The sequence below is a fragment of the Phyllostomus discolor genome, chromosome 12 (genome assembly GCF_004126475.2).
Source record: "Phyllostomus discolor isolate MPI-MPIP mPhyDis1 chromosome 12, mPhyDis1.pri.v3, whole genome shotgun sequence".
NCBI classification, from domain to species: Eukaryota; Metazoa; Chordata; class Mammalia; order Chiroptera; family Phyllostomidae; genus Phyllostomus; species Phyllostomus discolor.
This window is the reverse complement of record NC_040914.2, coordinates 9878061-9899257: the sequence shown is the minus strand read 5'-3', so window position 1 is coordinate 9899257 and position 21197 is coordinate 9878061. Positions and strand designations below refer to the sequence as shown.

The window sequence follows — 21197 nt, the reverse complement described above, 5'->3', positions numbered from 1 at the left end:
CAGGGAGCTGTGGGGAATGCCTCAAAGCCAGGCAGCCCAGGCCTCTGCTGTTCCACCACAGCCTGTGAGTGTGTGCTACTGTGTATATGTGTGTGGTGTTCAGAGGACTCAGCAGTACCCAGAGAACCGAAACACAAATGTACAGAAAACTGTTAAGAAGGCACAGGGTGGCAAAAATGAGGGCAGGGAGTGGCAGGGTCCTGGGCACTGACCCCGCCCCCCAGCCCACATGACCAAACTAGGCATCTTGCCCCAGAATAAAGCTCAGTGCACAGGTAGGACACACAGCACACCCTACCACTCCAGACAGAGGTGACTGTGAGACTTACAGAGCCTCTGACTGGTCTCAAAGAGGCAGCCACACAGCAGACAGCAGACACCATGGGATCCCCTTCAGTCTCTACCCACAGAGGACTTGTCCCCTGGCAAGGGCTCCTGCTGGTTGGTAAGTAGGAGACAATTCCTTGGGGTAGTAGACTAAGGATGTGACACAGACACTGGCTGGAGTCTGCTGAAGAGACCACTTCTCTGAATAAGAGGGAGGGCTTCTGTTTGGACCTGAAGGTAAAAAGCAATGGAGCAGAGTAGGATGGGGAAGGGGGGTATGCCAGAGGAAAATCTCATAATGTGGAAGTGGTGAGAGGCAGGAAAACCTTAACTGTGGCTCATTTCCTACATTATTCGTCATTCAATATTGAATTAGAAGAACTGATGATAATAATAACAATTTGTCAGGATTCCATAGTAAAACAACCAGGGATGCCAGACTTCTCTTTACCACCCACTTCAGATATGTTCTAATACACTCCACAAGGTACGGGGCCCTAGGAAAACATTGATTTACCCACAGTGTCTATAGCTTGTTTCAGACACTGAAGGTACAAGATCAGACACGAGAGAAAAAAGGAAAGATCTCCTATGCAAGAGAGAAAAAAGGAAAGATCTAGATGGGGTACCCACAAATGCCATGAAAAAACAGAGCAGAGGCAGGTCAGAAACGGACGACAGAGAATAGCCATAAAAGGTGTCCCTCAGAGACACTCCTGCGTGTCAGCATGTGTCTGAGGGCAGTGAGGAGATGAGCCAGATGAACACCTAGAGAGGAATATTGAAACAGAAATTATAACAAGTTCAGAGGTGCGAAAGTAGTGGTTCCATGCCACTGACCTTGACCATGGGAGATATATCCTCACATGCAGACCAAGGCTGAGAGGTGAAGACACTTTTTCAGGATCCTGGCCCTCATTTTTTCAAGCCTCATACTTAGATCCAAATATTAATATATTTATTTTTTCCTAGTCTCTCTATTAAACCACTGGTGCACACACACTGCTGCCCAATTCTCTATTGTGCCGACCAATGCTGCTGCAGGGACAACTGTGAGCCTACGTCTCCGCAACAGACCTCTCGATGTTACAAGCTTCGTATGGTACAGGGGAGAAGGGGCAAACCTCTATAACAAAATTGCAACTTTTGATGTATACGAAAACACACAGGTGAGAGGGCCTGCGTACAGTGGACGAGAGAGAATAATCTGTGATGGAAGATTGATATTAACAAATGTTACCCTGAATGACACAGGAAACTACACTGTAGAGGTCTACCCTGAAGATTCAGCAAGAGAAGTAAGGTTTGGACAGCTTCATGTATATGGTGAGTGATTGCTGTCTGACTTCTAGGTATTGAGTGGGATGAATTCTACTCACACACAGGCCTGATAATGCAGGACACTACCTCCATCCCCCTCTGCATCACATCCCAAGTTGGTTTTGGCATTTAATACAGGATACACAGAGTGGAGACAAACTTCTTGAGATCTCAGTTCCCTTCCCTAAATCTAGCCCCACAGACAATCACTGCAGACAGAAGAACCAGTCTGACAGGACATACTCAGCACAGGAGACCAGTCTCTGTCCAGAACCCTGAGCTCCTTCCCATGACCTTGACATGGCAAACAACCCTGCAGGGCTCTGTCAAAGCCCAGCCTGAGGAACCCCTAGAAATTCTCATGGAACTCCCCTCCAGAGCCCCTCTCCAGGACCTTGTCCAGGGACCTTGACTCCAGGGACCTTGGGGAGCCTGCATCAGGTTGGTTTTGACCTCCCAAGAAAGGCTGACAGGGTAATGGTTTAATGGGTGCCCAAGTCACAGGATCTTGATGTGGTCACCATCAAGGGCTCAGGTCCAAGAGCTACACCTTGGCAGAAATGGAGTTCAGTTTATCACCTGAGCCTGTGTGAGGAGAGCAAGTTGGAAACTGGCCTTTAAGCCCTGGCTGGCATAGCTTAGTGGATTAAACGTGGGCTGGGAACCAAAGGGTCACAGGTTCGACTCCCAGTCAGGGCACATGCCTGGGTTGCAGGCCCCATCCACAGTGGGAGCCACATGAGAGGCAACCACACACTGATGTTTCTCTCTCTCTCTCTTCCTCCCTCCCTTCCTCTCTCAAAAAATAAATAAATAAAATCTTTTAAAAATAAGAAAGAAAATGACCTGTAATATTAATTAGCTGACTATCCTGGGGGACTTGGCAAAGTTCAGGAAAAGGTCAACATCCTCATAAAAAAAACTGAGAAAAGAAGATGCTCCTGGCAGCTCCTCATTCATCAGGGATCAGCCCAGGGGATTCTCTCTTGAATCCATCAGTAACAGATGCCTCTGATTTGAGCTGCTCGTCTATTCCAAGATTTAGGTCAGACACTGTCAATACTTTAGTGAATACACTGACAACCTGGCAGACAAATATTTATCCCCCTTCACTGAGAATAAACTGAGAGTCAGGGAGATACAGTCACTAAAGCAGAGTCAGTGACACCACGAGCATCTGATCAGAGTCCCTCGAAGTCCGTCTGTGGCCATAGCCCTGTTTTCTCCTCCACCCTCAGGCCTTAAAAGGTATCTATGGATTCCTAAACCAACCATTGGTTCAAATCCTTTTCAGTTAGGCACCCTCAGCTCAGAGCAATACATTCTGGTCTGAAAAGTGAAAGAAAAAGAGAAATAATCTGTTTTTACTCTAGAAACCAATTACCTGTGATAACAATCCTAGCCACTGCAAAGAACAGTCCCCCCACCCCCACCCAGATGGCTGATCCACACCTCCCTGCCCTGGACTTGATGATATTACTTGTTTCCAGTTGTGTTGGTGTCACTTCCACTATCCATAAAGGAGAGGACTTTGTCTGCTCCCTCCCCACTCTACCCCTGAAACCAGCTCAGAGACCAACTTGTGGCAAATACTCAGTTAACTCTGAATAATAGGGAAGAAATAAATGGTGATTTAGTAAATGAATGAGTTAACTAATTAATGATCCAAAATCTCTTCAGAACCTGGAACCTGGATGCAGGTCCTTGGATTTCTGGCCTTAGAGCCCAAGCTCTCTGTCCCTACCAGGACTAAGACCCTTGTCTCACACCCTTTTCTGCTCTCCAATGAAATAGTCTTTCTTGTAATTGGTCCTAGACCTTGGGGTACAATAATAATCATAATTTTCACATGAGGAAGACCCAAATGGCCCACAGTGGTGGCATTTACATAGCTGACTGTGGACTGTGAATGGCTGAGATCTCTGAGGAAGTGGCTCCATGTCTCAAGCCCCTTCTAAATGAGTCACGTTCTGTTTCTCCACAGAGCTTGTGAGAATGCCCACCCTCCTAGCCAGCAACATCATAAACACAGACAATAAGGATATTGTGGTCTTGACCTGCAACACAGATGAAGTGTCAATCCAGTGGTCATTCAATGGCATGAATCTGCAGCTCTCAGAGACAAGGAAGCTGTCTGAGGACCACAGAAGCCTCACCATAGACCCCGTCCAGAGGGAGGATGTTGGTTATTACCAGTGTGAAGCCTCCAACCCCGTCAGTTCTGCTGAAAGTTGGGCCCTCGAGCTGCATTTGCCACATGAATGACCCTCATCCCCTCTTCTTTGTTATTAAACTCTAAATAAAGTATTTTGCCTTATTATAATAGACTTGTTCAGAAGGTGAATAGTTCTTAAAAGATTTGCACTGAGTTGATAAATGCATAACAATGTGAGACGACATTGTCATTATTGCTGACCTAAGGTCACACCCCACCTCAGTTTCATCTCATTTCTGCCATGTCCACATCAGAAGGAATACCAAGTCCCTCAAACAAGGTACAGTGGTTGTGTGATGACCAAAGGGAGCAGGTGGTGAGCTTGCAGGAATCCAAGCTGTTTCCCTCCTCCAGGGAGCCGTGTAGAGGGCATGTGGATACTGTGTGGATAATGGACATGAAAAGAGGACACCCAGGAGTGTGGCAACAGTGACTTCTTTCTCTCTGTTTTACTTTCAAACTTGCTAAAGTTTTCCTGAGTATTCTTTCATTCATGGCAATAGACTTACTTGCCTAAGTTCAGTACAACTCTGTCCTCCTTGATAGTAGAATATAATTGGAAATGTGGATAATGTAGTAAAACTTTGGATCATATTTCCTAGTTCAGACTGATGCCCAGAGGATTGGAAATGAATTTAAGGTACATGGAATTGAGTTTGACCTCATGGTTCTTTTGGTTTCTCTCGGAAAAGAGGGCATCACTCTAAGCTAGAGAGACTGCAGGTGAAATATGAGGTCCAGACTTCTAGTCCCCAAGACGTTGTTCATACATTCTTCATAGGTGTCATAAGAATATCAGCCTCAGAGCAAACTAGGTGAATGTCAGCTCCTCTGCACGTAGGTAGGTAACTAACCAGGCCAAATCAACTGACACTGGCCATGTTATAGGATCAAGAATACTCTCCTTCTTCTTTTTTTTTTTTGGACATAGCATTTGGTCAATGGGATGGTGATGGTAGTGAGAAATGTATTATCTCTATAGAAAACTGCTGAAGCACAGCCTTCTGGGAGATGAAAGGCAGGCCCTGTTCAGGTGGGGCTGAACAGTAAGAAGATGAAGAAATTTCTTGACAAGGGCCATGAGGGAAGCTCAGATGAAACACTTCTACAAGACTGGACAATTTGAGCAACTTACAGACAGCTAATGAATCACAAGGTTTTATCTTTTCTAATGAAAGATTTAGAAGCAAAGAGTTTGCACAACCTGGACTGTACTACAACATATAATCCCTATTTTTTAAATGATATTTTAGAAAAATAAAACTAACCACAAAAAAACCCTGACCCTGTTGTACACACATTTTGATGAATCAACTTATTGAAACACATACCTGAAAAAACTAATGAATGTTTTCTCCAGTCCGTCCAGTGAGATCCTCTATTGAATTTCCACTAGATAAACACAGAAAAAACCATCCTCAAAACAAAGGATCCAGTTGTGTTTTTGCTGGAGCATGTCCATGCCTTCTATTTATGCTTCTTTTTCTCTTAAACTCTCAAGGACTCCATGAAAGTTGCAGCCAGAACATCAATGGGTAGCAGCAGCGTGTCCTGGGCTCGGCCTCTAAGCCTGTCTCCAAAACAGCCTCTCCTCTCACTCTACAGGGAGCTCACAGTAGCCACCCTGGTGCCCCTCTGTTGCTGTGACTATCCCTGCTCCATGAGCCAGAGCAGCCTCACTAGACTCACTTCTTTCTTGTAACAGGTCTAGAAACCCAAAGCAGTTTCCCCTAGGCTCCCACTTGCTCCTTCTACCTTAAGTCCTTCCTTCCTTTCACTGCATCCAGCTTAAATAAACATACTCTCAAATACACTTGGGCTCTTCTGAAATTCTTCCTGCCCAGTTCAAAAACCCACACACTGCAGACCAGCCCAAGAAGGCCCATTCAGAGCCTAGTTCCCATGTGGCCACACAGAATCTCTCAGCTATTTTGTACCTCTTTATAAATGACAGGAAATTTGCATCTCTTTGTAAATTGCAGGCATTAATGGAGATGCAAATTGAGTCTTCCTTGAAAGTAATTTAGCTGAGTTTTTCTCCACAGTACAGAAAGCAGTTTTGTTATGAGCTGGGAGACTTCATGTTCCTTCACAGTCACTAACCATTAGACAGGGTTCTTCCTGCACACAGGCCTTTGATTGTTATTTATAAAAAGTATTTCTCTAGCAATGTTATTGTAACTTGTAATTTAAGCCTCTTTCTCTATTCTTTTGAGACATATTTTTTCTTCAAATATTCTTGCCAGTGTTTTGACTCAGAATATCTGACTCAAGGGCCTGGGCCCATTTCTTTAAAATTTATTCCTCCTGGTACCCCTGTGTACAGGTCTCTGAAAAACAAGTATGAGACAAAGTTAGTTAGAGGCCTTTACAACGAACATGTAAAACAACTTCTAGTCAGGGTTTCATGGGAAGTTCTACTTCTCTTTTGTGTAAAGCCAGTTAGCAAAGGCAGATGCATGTGAGTCCTTCTGCCATTCTTAAAACCTCCCCAGCTTTTTGTTTCTGGGGTGTTGAGGTCAGCCTCACTGCCCTACTGCATGGTCTTGAATAAAGACCTTCTTGCCTCTTGAAATGTGTCTGCAGCATGTTGTAATTTGGCATCACTTGCCTGTAATGATCTGATCCTGTCATCTTGCTCACAGTGTCCATCCTCACAATATCTTCAGATTTCTTTCCTTATCTGGCTACACTTCTCCAAAGAAATGCTTCAGATTTTGCTTCCTCCCTTCTGACTTGGCACCTGCAGCAAAAGACGACCTGACTGCCCACATCCTGCTGGTTCACCAGGCTGCCTTGGACTGGCTTTTGTCCCAGAATCTGAAATGTTTAGACATAAAATCATGGCTGCATGAACCACGTGGAATGACCATCAACAGTGTTCTCATTCCATAACCATTTTCAATGCACATTAGAAAAACAAGAACACAGACATTTGCAAAGAAATTCTGTTATACAACTCAATAGCTCTCATACACATGCAGGTCCTTGTCCTATCACCCTCATACAGTCCTGCACTGGACAACCTTGTTTCAAGTATCCTGTGACCTTATGCTCAGACCAGAGACCATTGCACTCATAGGATTTTTTTGTTGTTCTTCTTCTTATTCGTATTGTTTTTACAAACTCCACATGCCTGCCCTTACTCAGTTCACACCTAGAACTTGGAAAATAACAAATAAAACTATTTTCTTGTTCTGTTTATGGACTGTTACTTGTGGCTTAAGGGGTATTTTGATGAAATCCTTGGAGACCTGGCCAGAGGTGGATTGTGTGTAAGCTGAGGTGGGCATGGACAGAGGCTGTAGAAATATGGAATCTGCTCAGAGTCAGGATAAGAAATTATAAAGCCTGTAGTGTTTGGGGGAGTTACACATTATATGTATTTGAGGGTACCTAATGGGCCCTTGCAGGAGGGCTCTTTTAAGAGGCTTAAAATGGGGCTGAAAAAATAAGGGAGGGGCTGACCTACCTGTTCAGGGAGGAGCCACAGGAGCTGGTGAAGTGAAGGTTGGGACAACATTTCCACAGAGGTAGATGTGGATGAAAAGTGAAGCACAGGGTTGGGAGAAAGTATAATGTCTTGAAGACTCAAATTAGTGCCCTGACATGGAAACAAATGGGAGCACCAGATGCACAGGCTGGCAGGTCCATGGGAAATCACCCAGTACATGAGACAGGAAACAAGAAGGAGAAACACACAGAATTCAGATTGGTAGTTTCCAGAGGCTGGGTGCTACGGAAATGGGAAACAACCATTCAATGGCTACAGAATTCCATTTAGGTTGGTGAGAATGTGTTCATACTTGGTAAATATGGTGGCTGCAGCACATTTTGACTACACTAAATGCCACTAAATTGTTTACTTTAAAATAATTGATTTTTGTCATAGGAATTCTAATTCACAAAAGCAATTTGGGAAATAAGCAGGACAGGAAAAAGGATGTACATGTAATTATGTTAATCTAAAATCCTTGGAAATGCAAACTACTCTATTGAGAAAGACAGAAGATGAATGACTGCCTGAGGACTGTTGTTGTTGGATGGGGTGCAGAAACATGGGTTACAAAGGCCTTGGAAAACCATTTAAGTGGAACAGATACACATTGAATGTGAGGGTGATTCAGCACTCACATTTATTGTACACTCCACGTATGTGTAGTTTATATTCTGTCACTTCTACCTCAGACAAGTTGTCATCAATGCTTGATGTCATGAATGGCTTGTGTGGTCACAAGCAGAGAATATTTTTTCTTTATTACTGCTGTTTCCAAGAGAGCACACCCTGAGTGTGTGCCCACAGGAGGGTGAAAATGACAAGAGGTCGCCTTTTTCTAGGACTGACAGTGTACAGGGCACTTTAGGCATAGTAAGTCATTTTACCAATCAAATGAGTCAGTTGAACTCAGTTACTTCACTCCACTTTCCCACCCCCAGGCCTTTGCACACATGTGTCCTCTGCCTGGACCTGTTATGTCTGTCTCCTCACGAGCTCTAGGTCAGCCCTGACTCATTCTCTGTGAGACACTCCTCTTCCAAATAGTTGTCCCTGGTCCTTCAGTCTAGGTCAGAATCCCAGTTATGTGAGGTCACATTGCTCTATATTTCACCCTTTAAACCATTTTCGTATGTGTACTTTCTTTACCCATTTATCAAAAAAGCACTCACCAAATGCCTACCCTCTGTCTGCCGCTGTGCTAAGCACTGGGGACATGGCTGTGACACACAGCATGCAGAATCCCAGTCCTCATAGAGCTGACTTGCTGCTTGTGTAATCACATGATAATCCAAACAACAACAACAATAATATGCTATAGTATGTTAGAATAAAATAAGGCACACTTAGGGTGGTTTTAATGTTTTCATTTACAGATGTTGGAGCAGAAGGGAGGATGTAAAGTGGTTGGAGCAGACACAGTGGGAGATAAGAAAAGATAACATCTGAAGGACAGGGGCATCTGCCCAAATGTTGGCTTTACTCTGAGTGACCTGGGAGCCTCTGGAGGGCTCAGAGACAGAGGGGAACATGACTGATCTGTGTTTAGTGAAGAGAACTAAACTTCTGCCACCCTAAAGTTTCTTTGTTTTTCTGTCTGTTTGGTGGGATAGAGGATACTCTTTTTAAGTTTTAAGAAACAAAACACAGAGTTGTTGAAATTTTGTACATTCTTGCAAAAGGTTAAGCTTTATGAGTTTGTGTAAGGAAAAGAATCAGAATGTTCATCCTAGTTTACCCTGATTACATGTGGTAAATAGGAGGGCTTATGGCAGGCATCTCTTGGCTAGATACCCGCTGTGTCTCACTGATTCTGAGTTGCCCAGAAACAATTTTCTTGCCACATGTATACTGCACTTCTCAAGTAACTGTCAATGGCCCAGTCTAATTTTCTAAATTTAAGACTCCATTCTTTTTTCCCCTCTGCCCTAAATGTCATATATTCCCAATATTGCCTGTCTTTGACATTTTCATGCTTATGTGAATTCCCCATGCTCATATATTAAAAAGTTGATTTTTTTCCTGCTACTCTGCGTTTGTTAATTTTACAATTACTCCAGTCAGAAAAAATCAGGGGGTGGAAGCAATAGCATTAATATTTTCTTTAATTTCCACATTAGGCAAGATTCATGTGGCTGCTGGGTTGAGGGCAGGAGCCCAGTAGGAGGCCAGTGTGGTCACCCAGGTGACAGGTAAGGGTGATTGGACCAGTGTGGTATAAAGCAGTCAGCTTGTGAATTTATTCTCAGTGTAAAGTGAAAAGAAGGTGCTGAAGGATGAGATGTGGGGTATGGGAGAAATAGGGAAGTTGGGAAAACACAAAGAGATCCAGGAAAATTTTGGAGAAGCATATTGAGGTAAAAAATGTTACTGGGATCCACAACAAAGCATCATGAAATCCCTTGTAGGTATTAGTTATCATGTAAATATTTGAACATCAGCAGTAATTTCCAATTTGTCTCTCACGCACCCCCATGTCCCCAGGGCCTCAGACAATTCTTTGCAGGTTCATACCGAAAGTGGTAGGGTACTAAAGACTTGGAAAATTTTAGCTTAAGGTGAAAAGTCCAGCAAGTAATGTATGTTAAACTTTGTTTCAGAAACTGCAGATAAGGCCCATCCTGGCTCCTGAGAAAAGCAGTGGACCTCCTGGGGCACTGGCTAGAGATTACCACCTGGGGACATTTTGGAGACATCTGGGCCTTTTGTGTGACCACCCCCCACCCTTGGGAACAGCTAACTGCCCAGAACAGGAAGGCTGCAGCTTCATTCACCTAATCCTCCCTGAATTTGAAAGCCCTCGCCACACCTTGCTTGTCCTCCCCCACCCCCCTTATAAAAGATCTGCCTGGGAAAGAGAAGGCAGGATGGTTCGTTAGGGTATGAACCTCCCATCTTCTTGGATCGCCGGCCATCTGAATAAAGCCCCATAAAAGATTCAATCCCTTTCATTGCTTATTGAATTTGGTAGTGACAGGCAGCCCAAATGCTGGTGTCTTCTCTGGTTACATATTTTGGCAACTCCGTGCTGGGACAGACTTTGGGATTCTCTGATAAGTCTGGGTATTTGGCAGGGAGTCCCATTAGCTGCCTGGACTGACAGGCCTGGGGGTTTGGGGTGAAAGAATCCCAAGCAGCTACCTAATGATTTCACTTGGGCATTCTCCCCTCCTTGCTCCCAACAAATCTCATCTGCATCACACTGGATTGAATCATTGCACTTTCTGGTTCAGGTTGAAATCCCGGGTTACAACAAAGGACATGTGTTCTGTTTTGGGTACCTTCTGTTTGGAGCTCCATCTGGTAGAATGGGAGGAAAAGCCTCCATTCCACAAAAACAGTCCTTTGGGCCAGTTCTAATTCGTCAACTTATGAGCGTATATTGAAAGCGTACATTGTTTTGTTGTTCTGTTCTGTCTGTGTCTTCCATAATTTAGACTCAGGAAAGTGCTGGTCACTGAATGGGTCTTTAAATTACTGTACTATACTGTAACTGGAGTTGTTTTGTCAAAAATCAGGGAAGTGGGACAAATTGCCTTATCTAGAAGTTTTTGGGTTTACATGATAAATATGCATGCAAAGTTAAAAAGAAGAAAAAGAGGAAAATCAGTTAATCACTCAGAGAAAAGAGAATTTACATGTGAAAGATAGAAGCTCAGGGTAAAGGGACCAGGAAGATCTAGATATTATGACCGCTTGCAAGCTGGTCAGAGTTCCTGCAGCCCCAGGGAATCCACTCCTATGAGTGAAATAGGAAAAGTGTGCCTGAACTGGCATGGCCGTCTTGAATAGGTCAAGAAGCCAGATTTGGTGGAGGAAAAGCTCCTACCGGGGCAGGGCAATATCCTTTTTGGAGACTTTTCAGTGAGAGTAAGGCCAGAAGGCCAGTCTGCTAAATGTTATTGGGCACATACTCTGTTTTCTATATTAGATCCATTAAACTGGAAAAGCTCAAACCCTTCTTAGGTACATAACCCTGTTAAAATGACTGATTGGCTTGTGTCAGTTTTTGCCACTTATCATCTCAGTTGGGCAGACATAGGAGCCTTATTGAATTCTTTGCTTTAGTAAGGGGGATGAGCAGAGGCTGGTGTTAGAAAAGGCAAATGAAGAGGCTCAGAGGTTACACCAAGAAAATCCAGATGGGGCTCTGGGCCTTCCCAGGGCAATACCTGTAAGTGAGCCCAATTGGGACCATAATGGGGATGTCCTTTCTCTCTTAGAGCATTATAAGAGATGTCTTCTTGAGGGAATGGGGAAAGGTCTCTGAGCAGAAAAGCCTGAGTATGGTGCAGACCGTGCAACAAAAGTCCACAGAGGACCCCTCCCAACACCAGGAAACAGTTAAAAAGATTCCTGGGGATGGCAAGCTACTGCTGCATTTGAATTCCAAGCTTTGGGCTCATTGCTAATCCACTGTATGAGGCTCTGAAGGGACCAGAATATAGCCCTTTAGAGTGGACAAATGAGTGCACTCAGGCTTTTGAGTCCCTGAAAGTGCACCTGGCTTCAGCACCAGCCTTGGAGCTTTCAAACCTACTGAAGCCCTTTCAATGATACGTGTGTGAGAAACGGTGTTGCCCTAGAATTCCTCACCCAAATGCTTAGTGACATTTGCAATCCATCGCGTAATTGTCAAGAAAATTAGATCACACTGTCCAGGGGTGGCCAGCCTGCTTGAGAGTGGCAGCCACCTGTGGGCTCTTGGAGGAAGCTGAAAAAGTTTGCCTTGGAGCAGCCTATGCCAGTTATGTGTCAAAGCAAGTGTTGAGTCTGCTGGAGCAAAAGGGAAATATGTGGCTGACTGCTCAAAGAATGGGCAGGTACCAAGCCCTTTCTTCTCAACAATCCCAACATCTCCCTCAAAACTGTAAGTAAAGTAATTCCTGCCTTTCTTCTCCCAGACCCTAACTCGGCTGCACTAATACATGACTGTGCTCAAATAACTGATGAAGTGTATTGTAGCAGAACTGATTTACAGGACCATCCTTTAGAAGCAGACTGGACTCTCTGTACAGATGGAAGCAGTTATATGGACAAAGGAAGCAGAGAGGCTGGATATGAAGTTGTGACTCTTCAAGGAGTAGTGGAGGCGAAGGCCTTGCACCAGGAACCTCTGCTCAGAAAGTGAACTGACTGCACTGACAAAGGTACTGGGATTGTCTCATGGAAAGAGAGTGAATGTATCAACTCAAGGTAAGCTTTCCTGATTTTGCATGCACATGGTTTCATCTGGGAAGACAAAGAACTGTTAACCTCCAAATAAAAAGGAGATTAAGCATGCAGCAGAAATTTTTAAATTATTAAAGGCTGTTCAGGTACCTTTATAGGTGGCAGTTATGCACTGCCCAGGGCATCAGAAACAGGACACTGAAGTGGCTAGAGAAAGCAATCTGGCTAAATGGACAACAAAAGAGGCTACTAAAGGAATATTTATAATGCCATTGGTACTCGTTCTGGACTTGTCAAAATTTGACCCTATATATTTGACCACAGACTTAGAAAAAGTTAAGGGATGGGGTTTTAATGAAGAAGGTCCTGATAGCTAATAGAAAAAGAATAAGAAAGGAGCTATACTGTTTTCCTGAACATTTAGTAGAGCCAGTCATGAAGCATTTCCACGAGGCCACACACTGGAAAAGATTCATCAACCACCTATATCAAACTGTGTCTCACAGGTCCTGGAATTTCCAAAGCAATAAGAAAAGTAATTTCTAGATGTGTTGTATGCCAGAAGAACAACCCCAAAACAGAACCCCACCAAAAGAAAGAAGAAAAGCAATACCAAGGACAGTGCCCACTTGAGGACTAGCAAATAGACTTTACCCAGATGCCAAGGCTCCGAGGGTGGAAATATTTGTTAACCTTTGTGGACACCTTTTCAGGATGGGTAGAAGCCTATCCCACTAGAACAGAGAAATCTTCAGAAGTAGTAAAAGCATTATTGAAGGAAACAATCCCTTGCTTTGGTCTCCCTGAAAGCATTCAGAGCAATAACGGACCTGCTTTTGTGTCAGAAATCACACAGAAGGTTAGTAAAATCTTAGGAATTAAGTGGAGACTCCACACAGCATGGAGACCCCAGGCTTGTGGGAAAGTAGAGAAAATGAACCACACCTTGAAGAAAAATATAGCCAAACTGTGTCAAGAAGCTTATCTTCATTGGGATCAAGCTTTACCTATTGCTGTGCTCAAGAGAAGGGTGGCTTTTTGAAGTGTGATTCAGTTGAGTCCCTATAAAATTTGTACAAGTAGCCATTTCAGGTCACAATTGGGGTGAAAAATATGTATATAGATTAAAAAAATCTGAAGGTAAAAAAAATATGTACAACATTTAAATCAGACCTTAGCTGTGATGAATGACCTTGCCTGTATTAGACTTTACTCCCACAGGTTTGCTGCATTCCTTTGAGACTGCAGACAAAATGCTACTCAAGATTTGGATGACAACATCTCCAAAAACCCAACTAGGAGGAATGTGGGCTGGACCTTGGGACATATTCCTCACCACCCCACCATGGTGACACTAACAGAAAAAAAACCTTGGACTCAACACACCAGGATAAAGAAAGCACCAGAGGAACAATGGGTCTCCAAGCCTCAAGAAAACCTGAAAGTCATCTTTTGGAAACAGTGACTTATGTTCCCTTCATTACCTCCTGTTTGACCCCTTGTTATGGACAACTTATTCCATTCAAATGGGATGAAAGTATTTGGGTATATTTAGAAAAATTGCTCTGAATACTTCTAACTTTTACTTTTCAGGAGGAACTTGTTGAATAAAAGTTTCACCTCATGTCTTAGAGGAGTCTGTGCCCTTTTGGAAAGGTTATAAATTATACTGTGTTTAATGATATTGAAAAGAAAATTACCTACTCTGATACTTATAATTAGGGACCACTGGTAACTATAAGGGACAGGAAAATGTTTTCCTTAAAGGTCACTAATGTACCCCAGCTAGAGAGTGTGCAACTTTTGTCAACTGTGTTAAAACTGTCTTGTGTTCTCAGCAGGTGTGAAGATGAATTACACCACCACCAGTGATGTATCTTATGCTTATGCCCATGTTAAGCTGCCAACAGGATGGTTTCTGATATGTGGAATGTCTATTCCTATGTTCCAGCAAACAGCTCTGGGGGACCATGCTCTCTGGGAAGACTAACAGTATTTATGCCTCAGAAGCCCCATTTGACCTGGGTTCAACGGGATCTCTCCTTTACATCTGATTGTATCAGTGACTTACACTTTTAGCCCTGCTGACTATGTGTCCTTAATTATATTTGTAATGTCAACCATGGTAACTTATTTAATGTAGAAATGAGCAGATTAGCCTGCACTGTGGCAAAAGCTTTGAATGCCACCTTGCAAACCATCAGTGCAAGGTGGCATCAGAAAAGCAGTACTGGATAATCATGCAGTTATAGACTACCTTCTCATAAGGCATAATCATGGATGTGAAAATTTAAAAGGACTCTGCTGTTTTAACTGATAGTTAACAGCTCACAGAACAAAAAGTAAAGCAAGTAAATAATGCAATGTCTAGTGTAAAACAGAGAGAAAGATTCTTTAGTATTGACTTGTCTAAACTAACCTCCTGGCTGCCAAGTATATCTGGTCTTTGAGAGGCATTTATTGTTTTTAACCTTGTCATTTTCTTCAGTATCATAGCTTGTTGTTGCATGCAATGTGCCTCCTTATGTAGGTCTGCAATTAGGTATATTCCTAACCACCCCTCCACCACAGGACAGTCCAATGCTAAGTTCTGATCTCACAGAAATGAGATAGTTAAATACTAAGGGTGGGGAATGATAGGGGACTCAAGACCTGAAAAATTTTAGCTCAGGGTGAAAAGTTGTAAGTCTAGCAAGTAATGTGTATGTTAAGCTTTTGTTTCAGAAACTACAGATGAGGCCCATCCTGGCTCCTGAGAAAAGCAGCTGACCTTCTGGGGCACTGGCTAGAGATTACCGCCCGGGGGCATGTTGGAGGCATCTGAGCCTTTTGTGTGATGGTTACAGGGTGCAGCCAAGAGGGGGAACCCCAAATGGGCATTTGAAATGGGGTCCAGAACTCAAGGTGTCCAGGAGATTTTAAGATGTCTCACCCCTTCCCCCGCAGGTGTGACCTGGGGGAAGGGACACACGGAGCAAGAACATGCAGGGCTGTTTTGTACAGCAACAGCTTTGCAGATAATCCATGGCATGGTCATTTAACATACCTATAGCCTCTGGCTGGTCGCTTAGAAATAGCTATGGCCATGCTCTGGGCTAGGGGGATGGAAAGGGGACTCCCCCTCCCAAGATGTGACTGGGGGACAGGTCCCCTGAGTTACAGCACCTGCGTGGGAGCTCGAAAAAGACTGGCTCCATGACATGGGGTCACACGTGCTCAGACCCATGATGGCGACCAGTAAAGCTGGAAAGGACAGCAGATTGAGGGCAAGTGTGGCCAAGTGTGGGAGGAGTTGGAAAAGGGGCTACAGAGGAAGATTGGCACGGAGATTTAAACCCAGACACAGCAGCCATTGAGGAAAAGCATGCAATTTTGACTGAGTGGGAACTCCCGTGACCCTGGGGGAAAGAGGACCACGTGCCTTTGCCAGAGTGGGGACCCCTGCAGCATTAGTAGGGGGAACCACCGCCTAGTTTTAGCAGAGATCCCAGCCACATAGCTGAGGGTGCTGGGAACTGAGGGAGGTCTCCCAGCCATGACAGATTACAGGGAAGAACCGGGGGCTGCCTGAGCCATGGACTTCTATTTCCTTTCCTGAGATACAGTACCTGAGACTGGGAACAGAGGGAAGAAAGCACTGGATGTGTTTGTGGGTGTTCTAAGTGACTTTGGGGTTTTGATGAAGACATTAGGTTATTACTTTAAGTTTGTATAACATTAAATAAACATTTCCTTTTCATGAGTCTCTGGATTGAGAAACATCTTTCCCATAGACGGCAGACATAACAGACCTGGAGGTTCCTTTAAGTAATAGTAGATTGCCCCCCTTGTTGTTCTGTAACATGACCACCCACCACCCTTGGGAACAGCTAACTGCCCAGAATAGGAATGTTGCAGTTTCATTCAACTAATCCTCCCTGATTACACCTTATTTGTACTCCCCCATCCCCTTATAAAGGATCTGGCCAGGAAAGAGAAGGGAAGATGCTTTGTTAGGGTATGAACTCACCATCTTCTCGGATCGCTGGCCATCTGAATAAAGCACCCATAAAAGATTCAATCCCTGTCATTGCTTATTAGACTTGGTAGTGACAGGAAGCCCAAATGCCGGTGTCTTTCGGGTTACAAAAGTACATTCCACATTGCCAGTATCAACAATAGAACAAGGATGAACAATCAGAACATCTTCTGAGCACTTATACACAATATTTCAAATTGGCAAAAAAAAGGTGCAGATATGAAACAAACTTACCGTGCCCACAAGGGTCCTTATAAAAACATTTATTTTTTACAGTCATTTCAAGGTTGTCCTTGAGCATTCCTGAGGTATATATTTTTGGAACTAAGTTAATTTACACATCAACGTGCTTGGGTGATATTGAATCTGAACAGGCACCCCTCTGTGACACAATCCCCCAACCTCAGGTCCTCAGCAACAGAGACATGACTGGGGGTTTCACGCAGGCACCAAGTTCAGCAGGTACTGTAAAATCAGGAGCATGTAAAAGCACAGTGAAAAACTGATTAAGCAGTAGTGATGGTAGTGCAAACACTGACCTCAGACATGAGTCAGGGTCACGGGAAATCTACTTCTTCCTGATCAGCCCTGGGTGATATCCTGACACATGGGCCCAGTTTCTTTTGAGGAACTAAGACCCTTGTCAGAGTGAAGCTGTGGACAATGAGGCATGGAACACTTTTTATAAGCAGATTCAAATTTATCTTTAACTTTTTCTATACTAAGATGTCAAAAGTTGATATACTTACATAACATAATAATGCTTTAGTATTTTATCTTGTTTGGTAATAATTTAGGTACTCAAAAACTTGAATGAAATGACTAGGCAGACCAGAAACTAGCTTCCAGTTAAACTTGTGGAACCAGCCTGAGAGTTGTGTCTCTGCTGTGAAAGGAAGCATGGTTGCCTACCCAGATGTGCCTTGACGGAAATGAATTTAGATCTGGCTATTGGAAAACAAAAGGCTTAGAACACAACTTCTTTGATCCCCCTCCCTTAACTGCCTAAAAAAAACTCAGGTGAAGGACCAGCTCCATCCAGGAGAGTCAGTCACATCCCATGTGGGGCAAATTTTATTTACCAAACATTTGCCATGGTCTCTCCATGCGAATGGCTTTCCTGCCTTTTCAAGTCTAAAAGCACAGCCCTCTTTCCTCCATAGCTTCAGAATAACATATAAGCCTCAACTACCTAATACTTTTTGAGTGTCTATTCTTATCACTTCAGATTAGTAATTTGTATAATGGACTCTGCATTGCCTCCTGTTAATATGACTCTCATAATTTGATTATTAGCCCAACTAGAGAAATTTTAAATATAAGAGAGAACAATCTCTTTTGCTTCCATTGCCTGATGTTATGATATTTTTTTTTGTCTAAAAATGAATGGTAAAAAACTACCTTACAGGTGTGATAGAAAGAAATGCAGATATGACTTGGAGTCTAACACTTCTCAGCAAAACAGGTTGCAGGTGATATATTGCTGGAGATAAAACAAGTATTTGCCCTGGCTGGCATAGCTCAGTGGATTGAGCGCGGGCTGGGAACTAAAGTGCCCCAGGTTCAATTCCCAGCCAGGGTACATTCCTGGGTTGCAGGCCATAACCCCCAGCAACCTCACATTGATGTTTCTTTCTCTCTTTCTCTCTCTCTCTCTCTCTCTCTCTCTCTGCCCCTTCCCTCCCTAAAAATACATAAATAAAATCTTTAAAAAAAAGTGGTTCTTGGAAATGTGCTCAAATATAAAACAAAAGTTCAAAAAAAAACAAAAAACAAGTATTTAACCTGCTAAGGACTAGTTGGATAGATCTCTTTCCTGCTCTTAAGGTCACATCACCAACAAATCCCCCAATGGGTTGCAGAAACCTGGGGTGTCTGCAAGAAGACAGAGCTCTGGGCCTTAATAACCAAAGATCCTAGAGAAAATGATGCCAGGAAAGAAAGAACTCAGATTTAGAAAAATCATGGAAATTACATAATAAGTGAGTGTTTTCAGAGCCCACAACCCTAAACCTCTTCATCACGATTTTTTTCTTTGTCCCCTTAAAACAACTTAACTATAAACCACTGCATGGCTCGGGTATCTGAGCATCAGCTGCCCATTGTTTTTTCATTGGTTCCTCTGAAATATGTGCTTTTTTTCCTTTTCGCCGCAGCCTGATATCAGTATTTGGGTATCTAGAAACTGAGCAAACAGACCCGCGTTCAGGAGGGTGGACAACAGTATGTATAAATTACTAGGCCTGTACCTTCCCTTCCCTTAGGATGGGGAACACTGCCTCAGGCCTTGTTTGGTGAAAACAGAGAGGAAAACCTGGGGTAAAGTCAACCTTCTAAGGTGTGAGAGATCTTTGGAAGAAAAAAGGAGTGAAAGTAAACTATTTCCAAATTCCCTGAGCATCTAATTTAGGCTGAGTAAATACTTTACTATAATCAATGTTAACATCATACTTCCAGGTTGTTTTGTATTTAATAAAAGATGAAGGGTTTTATTTTTCCTTATCAACAACCAATTCTACAATGACATGTTTAACAATTAAAGTCAGTTCTGACACTAACTACCCAAAGTGTGAAGACCCCACAAGTTCAAAGCTGAGTAACACAAAACTTAAAATTTGAAGGTAACCTTAACCCCCCTCAGGTTTTATGATTATCTAGAAAAACTTCCAAAACTCAGGAAAAACCTTTACTTTCTATTCCTGGTTGGTTCTAGGAATATAACCCAGACTCAGCTAAATGGAAGAAATTCACAGGGGAAGGCATTAGGGGTGATGCATTAAGCTTCCTCATTTTTCAAGAAATGTCCAATTTCCCAACACCTCTATGTGCTTAGCAACACAGAATGTTTCTGAATGGAATGTTTATGATTTTCTTTATGGAGTTTTCCTATGTTGACATGATTAATTACATAATGGGTCATTGATAATTACCTGTAGCTCCTCTGCCCTTTCAGAAGGTTGGAGAGTTGGGCTGAGTGGGTGTAAAAAGGGCCACATGCTGACCAGCACTGAGGGGTCCTGCAGGGGAGCCTTCTAAACTCAGAAACCTAACAGTAACCATATGGAAAGATCTGAAAATTAAACTTTCTCATGAAAATTGAGTCATGGCAAGGAATGTGTTTTAGGCTCATATCTTCCCAGACAAAGGTCAGTCTGTATGTCAACTGAGACTTTCTACTGTCTTTTTTGCATCTACAATATCATACATTTGAATGTCAAGTTAAAATTTTTTTCTCATCCCTCATTGCACCAGAGCAGAGACCACAAAACCCATGATATCGTTATTGATATAATGTTAATTGTTAACTGCTGAGTCCCCAACAATATAAGAATGTACATAACTATTATTTTAATTATCATTCAATTCCAAAGATTACCCCAGTTTGCTTTTCTCTGCCTCCCTAATCTGTAACCAATACATTTCAGGTAACCCTTCATGCCTCCTCCTTTGATTGCAATGTATAAAATAAAGTGCAAAACTGCCATTCCCTGGAGCATTTTCTCAATCCATTGAGATTCTGCTTCTTTGCCACTGTCATCAGTTTGGCTACAATAAACCCATAAAAATTCCTTGATGATATAAACACTTCTTTTTAAAGACTTTATTTATTTTATTTTTATACAGAGGGTAAGGGAGGGAAAAAGAAAGGCTGAGAAATATTAATGTGTGGTTCCCTCTAACATGCCCCCTACTGAGGACCTGGCCCACAACCCAGCATGTGACTGGGAATCGAACCAGCAACCATTTGGTTTGCAGGCCAGTGCTCAATCCACATTTTATTATATAAAATTATTTTTAAAGGAACTTAAAATTTCATATAGAAGTTTCTGTAATTCTCTTATTTTTCCAGTAAAGAACCAAATATAAAAGAATGCATATTTGCACAGGAACTCAACACTATTAATAAAATAGTTATTCCTAGATATCTTCTTGTCTCAAATCCAAATACTTAGTTATCAGCCACTTCTGTGGACTGTGAACATTTTTCAGTAATTTATTTATGTAGTGACTTGTTCAGCATTTAAGTTAAAAAAAAAGTCAACATCTCTTTGCCCTCACTAGGAAGGATTGCCAATTTACTTAGACTGAAATGCACCAGGGATATACAGTGAGTCCCAACTACTTCTTCCAGACACTAAGAGCTGGCTTAAATAAAGTTACATTACCTAGAGATCACACTCTAATTCAATATGCAGATGTTTTACATTTATCCTCTGGGAAATATTAGACTTTCAAAGGACACAACAAACCTATGATAACAACTGGGTACAAAAGGACATCAGTTATCAAAACATAAGCTTTAATTTTGTTAACTCAAGTAAAATATCTTGGCCATTTCCTGTCTAAAGATGGGTATTCATTAATCTTTAAAGACTCAGAGGACTGTTATTTTTTCCTTGTTTTATAAAAGGATGCAACACAGAGGACCCTGGGTTTCACTGGATATCATCACAATGGGATTCCAAAATTCTATTGATGCTCCAGGCTTTATATGTCCTACTAGAGTTCAGGTGGCCAGATTCATCTCTGGAGCCCAAAAGGAAAACAAGCTGTAGAATCGCTAGAGAAATATCTAAAGCTCCTGCTCTGACACACCTTAGGTCACACTTTCAAACTTTTTATACAAAAAAAAATTTTTTGGAAGTTTT

General features: G+C 42.6%; 1 protein-coding gene across 1 annotated transcript; it reads left to right on the top strand.

The window, feature by feature from the left end:
* The first annotated feature begins 229 nt into the window (after window positions 1-229).
* On the top strand, window positions 230-3970 carry LOC114510828 (carcinoembryonic antigen-related cell adhesion molecule 21-like). The gene is made up of 3 exons (XM_036012774.1): window positions 230-275; window positions 1300-1653; window positions 3632-3970. The coding sequence occupies exons 1-3, from the start codon at window positions 230-232 to the stop codon at window positions 3910-3912; spliced, it is 681 nt and encodes a 226-aa protein (XP_035868667.1). The 3' UTR covers window positions 3913-3970.
* Window positions 3971-21197: the final 17227 nt, after the last annotated feature.

What these genes read in the sequence shown, in the direction of transcription:
- LOC114510828 (XM_036012774.1), top strand. Translation starts at nt 230, where the DNA reads ATGACCAAACTAGGCATCTTGCCCCAGAATAAAGCTCAGTGCACAG. An exon ending in GAATAAAGCTCAGTGCACAG is followed by an intron (nt 276 to 1,299) that starts GTAGGACACACA and finishes ATTTTTTCCTAG; the next exon opens with TCTCTCTATTAAACCACTGG. An exon ending in TGGACAGCTTCATGTATATG is followed by an intron (nt 1,654 to 3,631) that starts GTGAGTGATTGC and finishes GTTTCTCCACAG; the next exon opens with AGCTTGTGAGAATGCCCACC.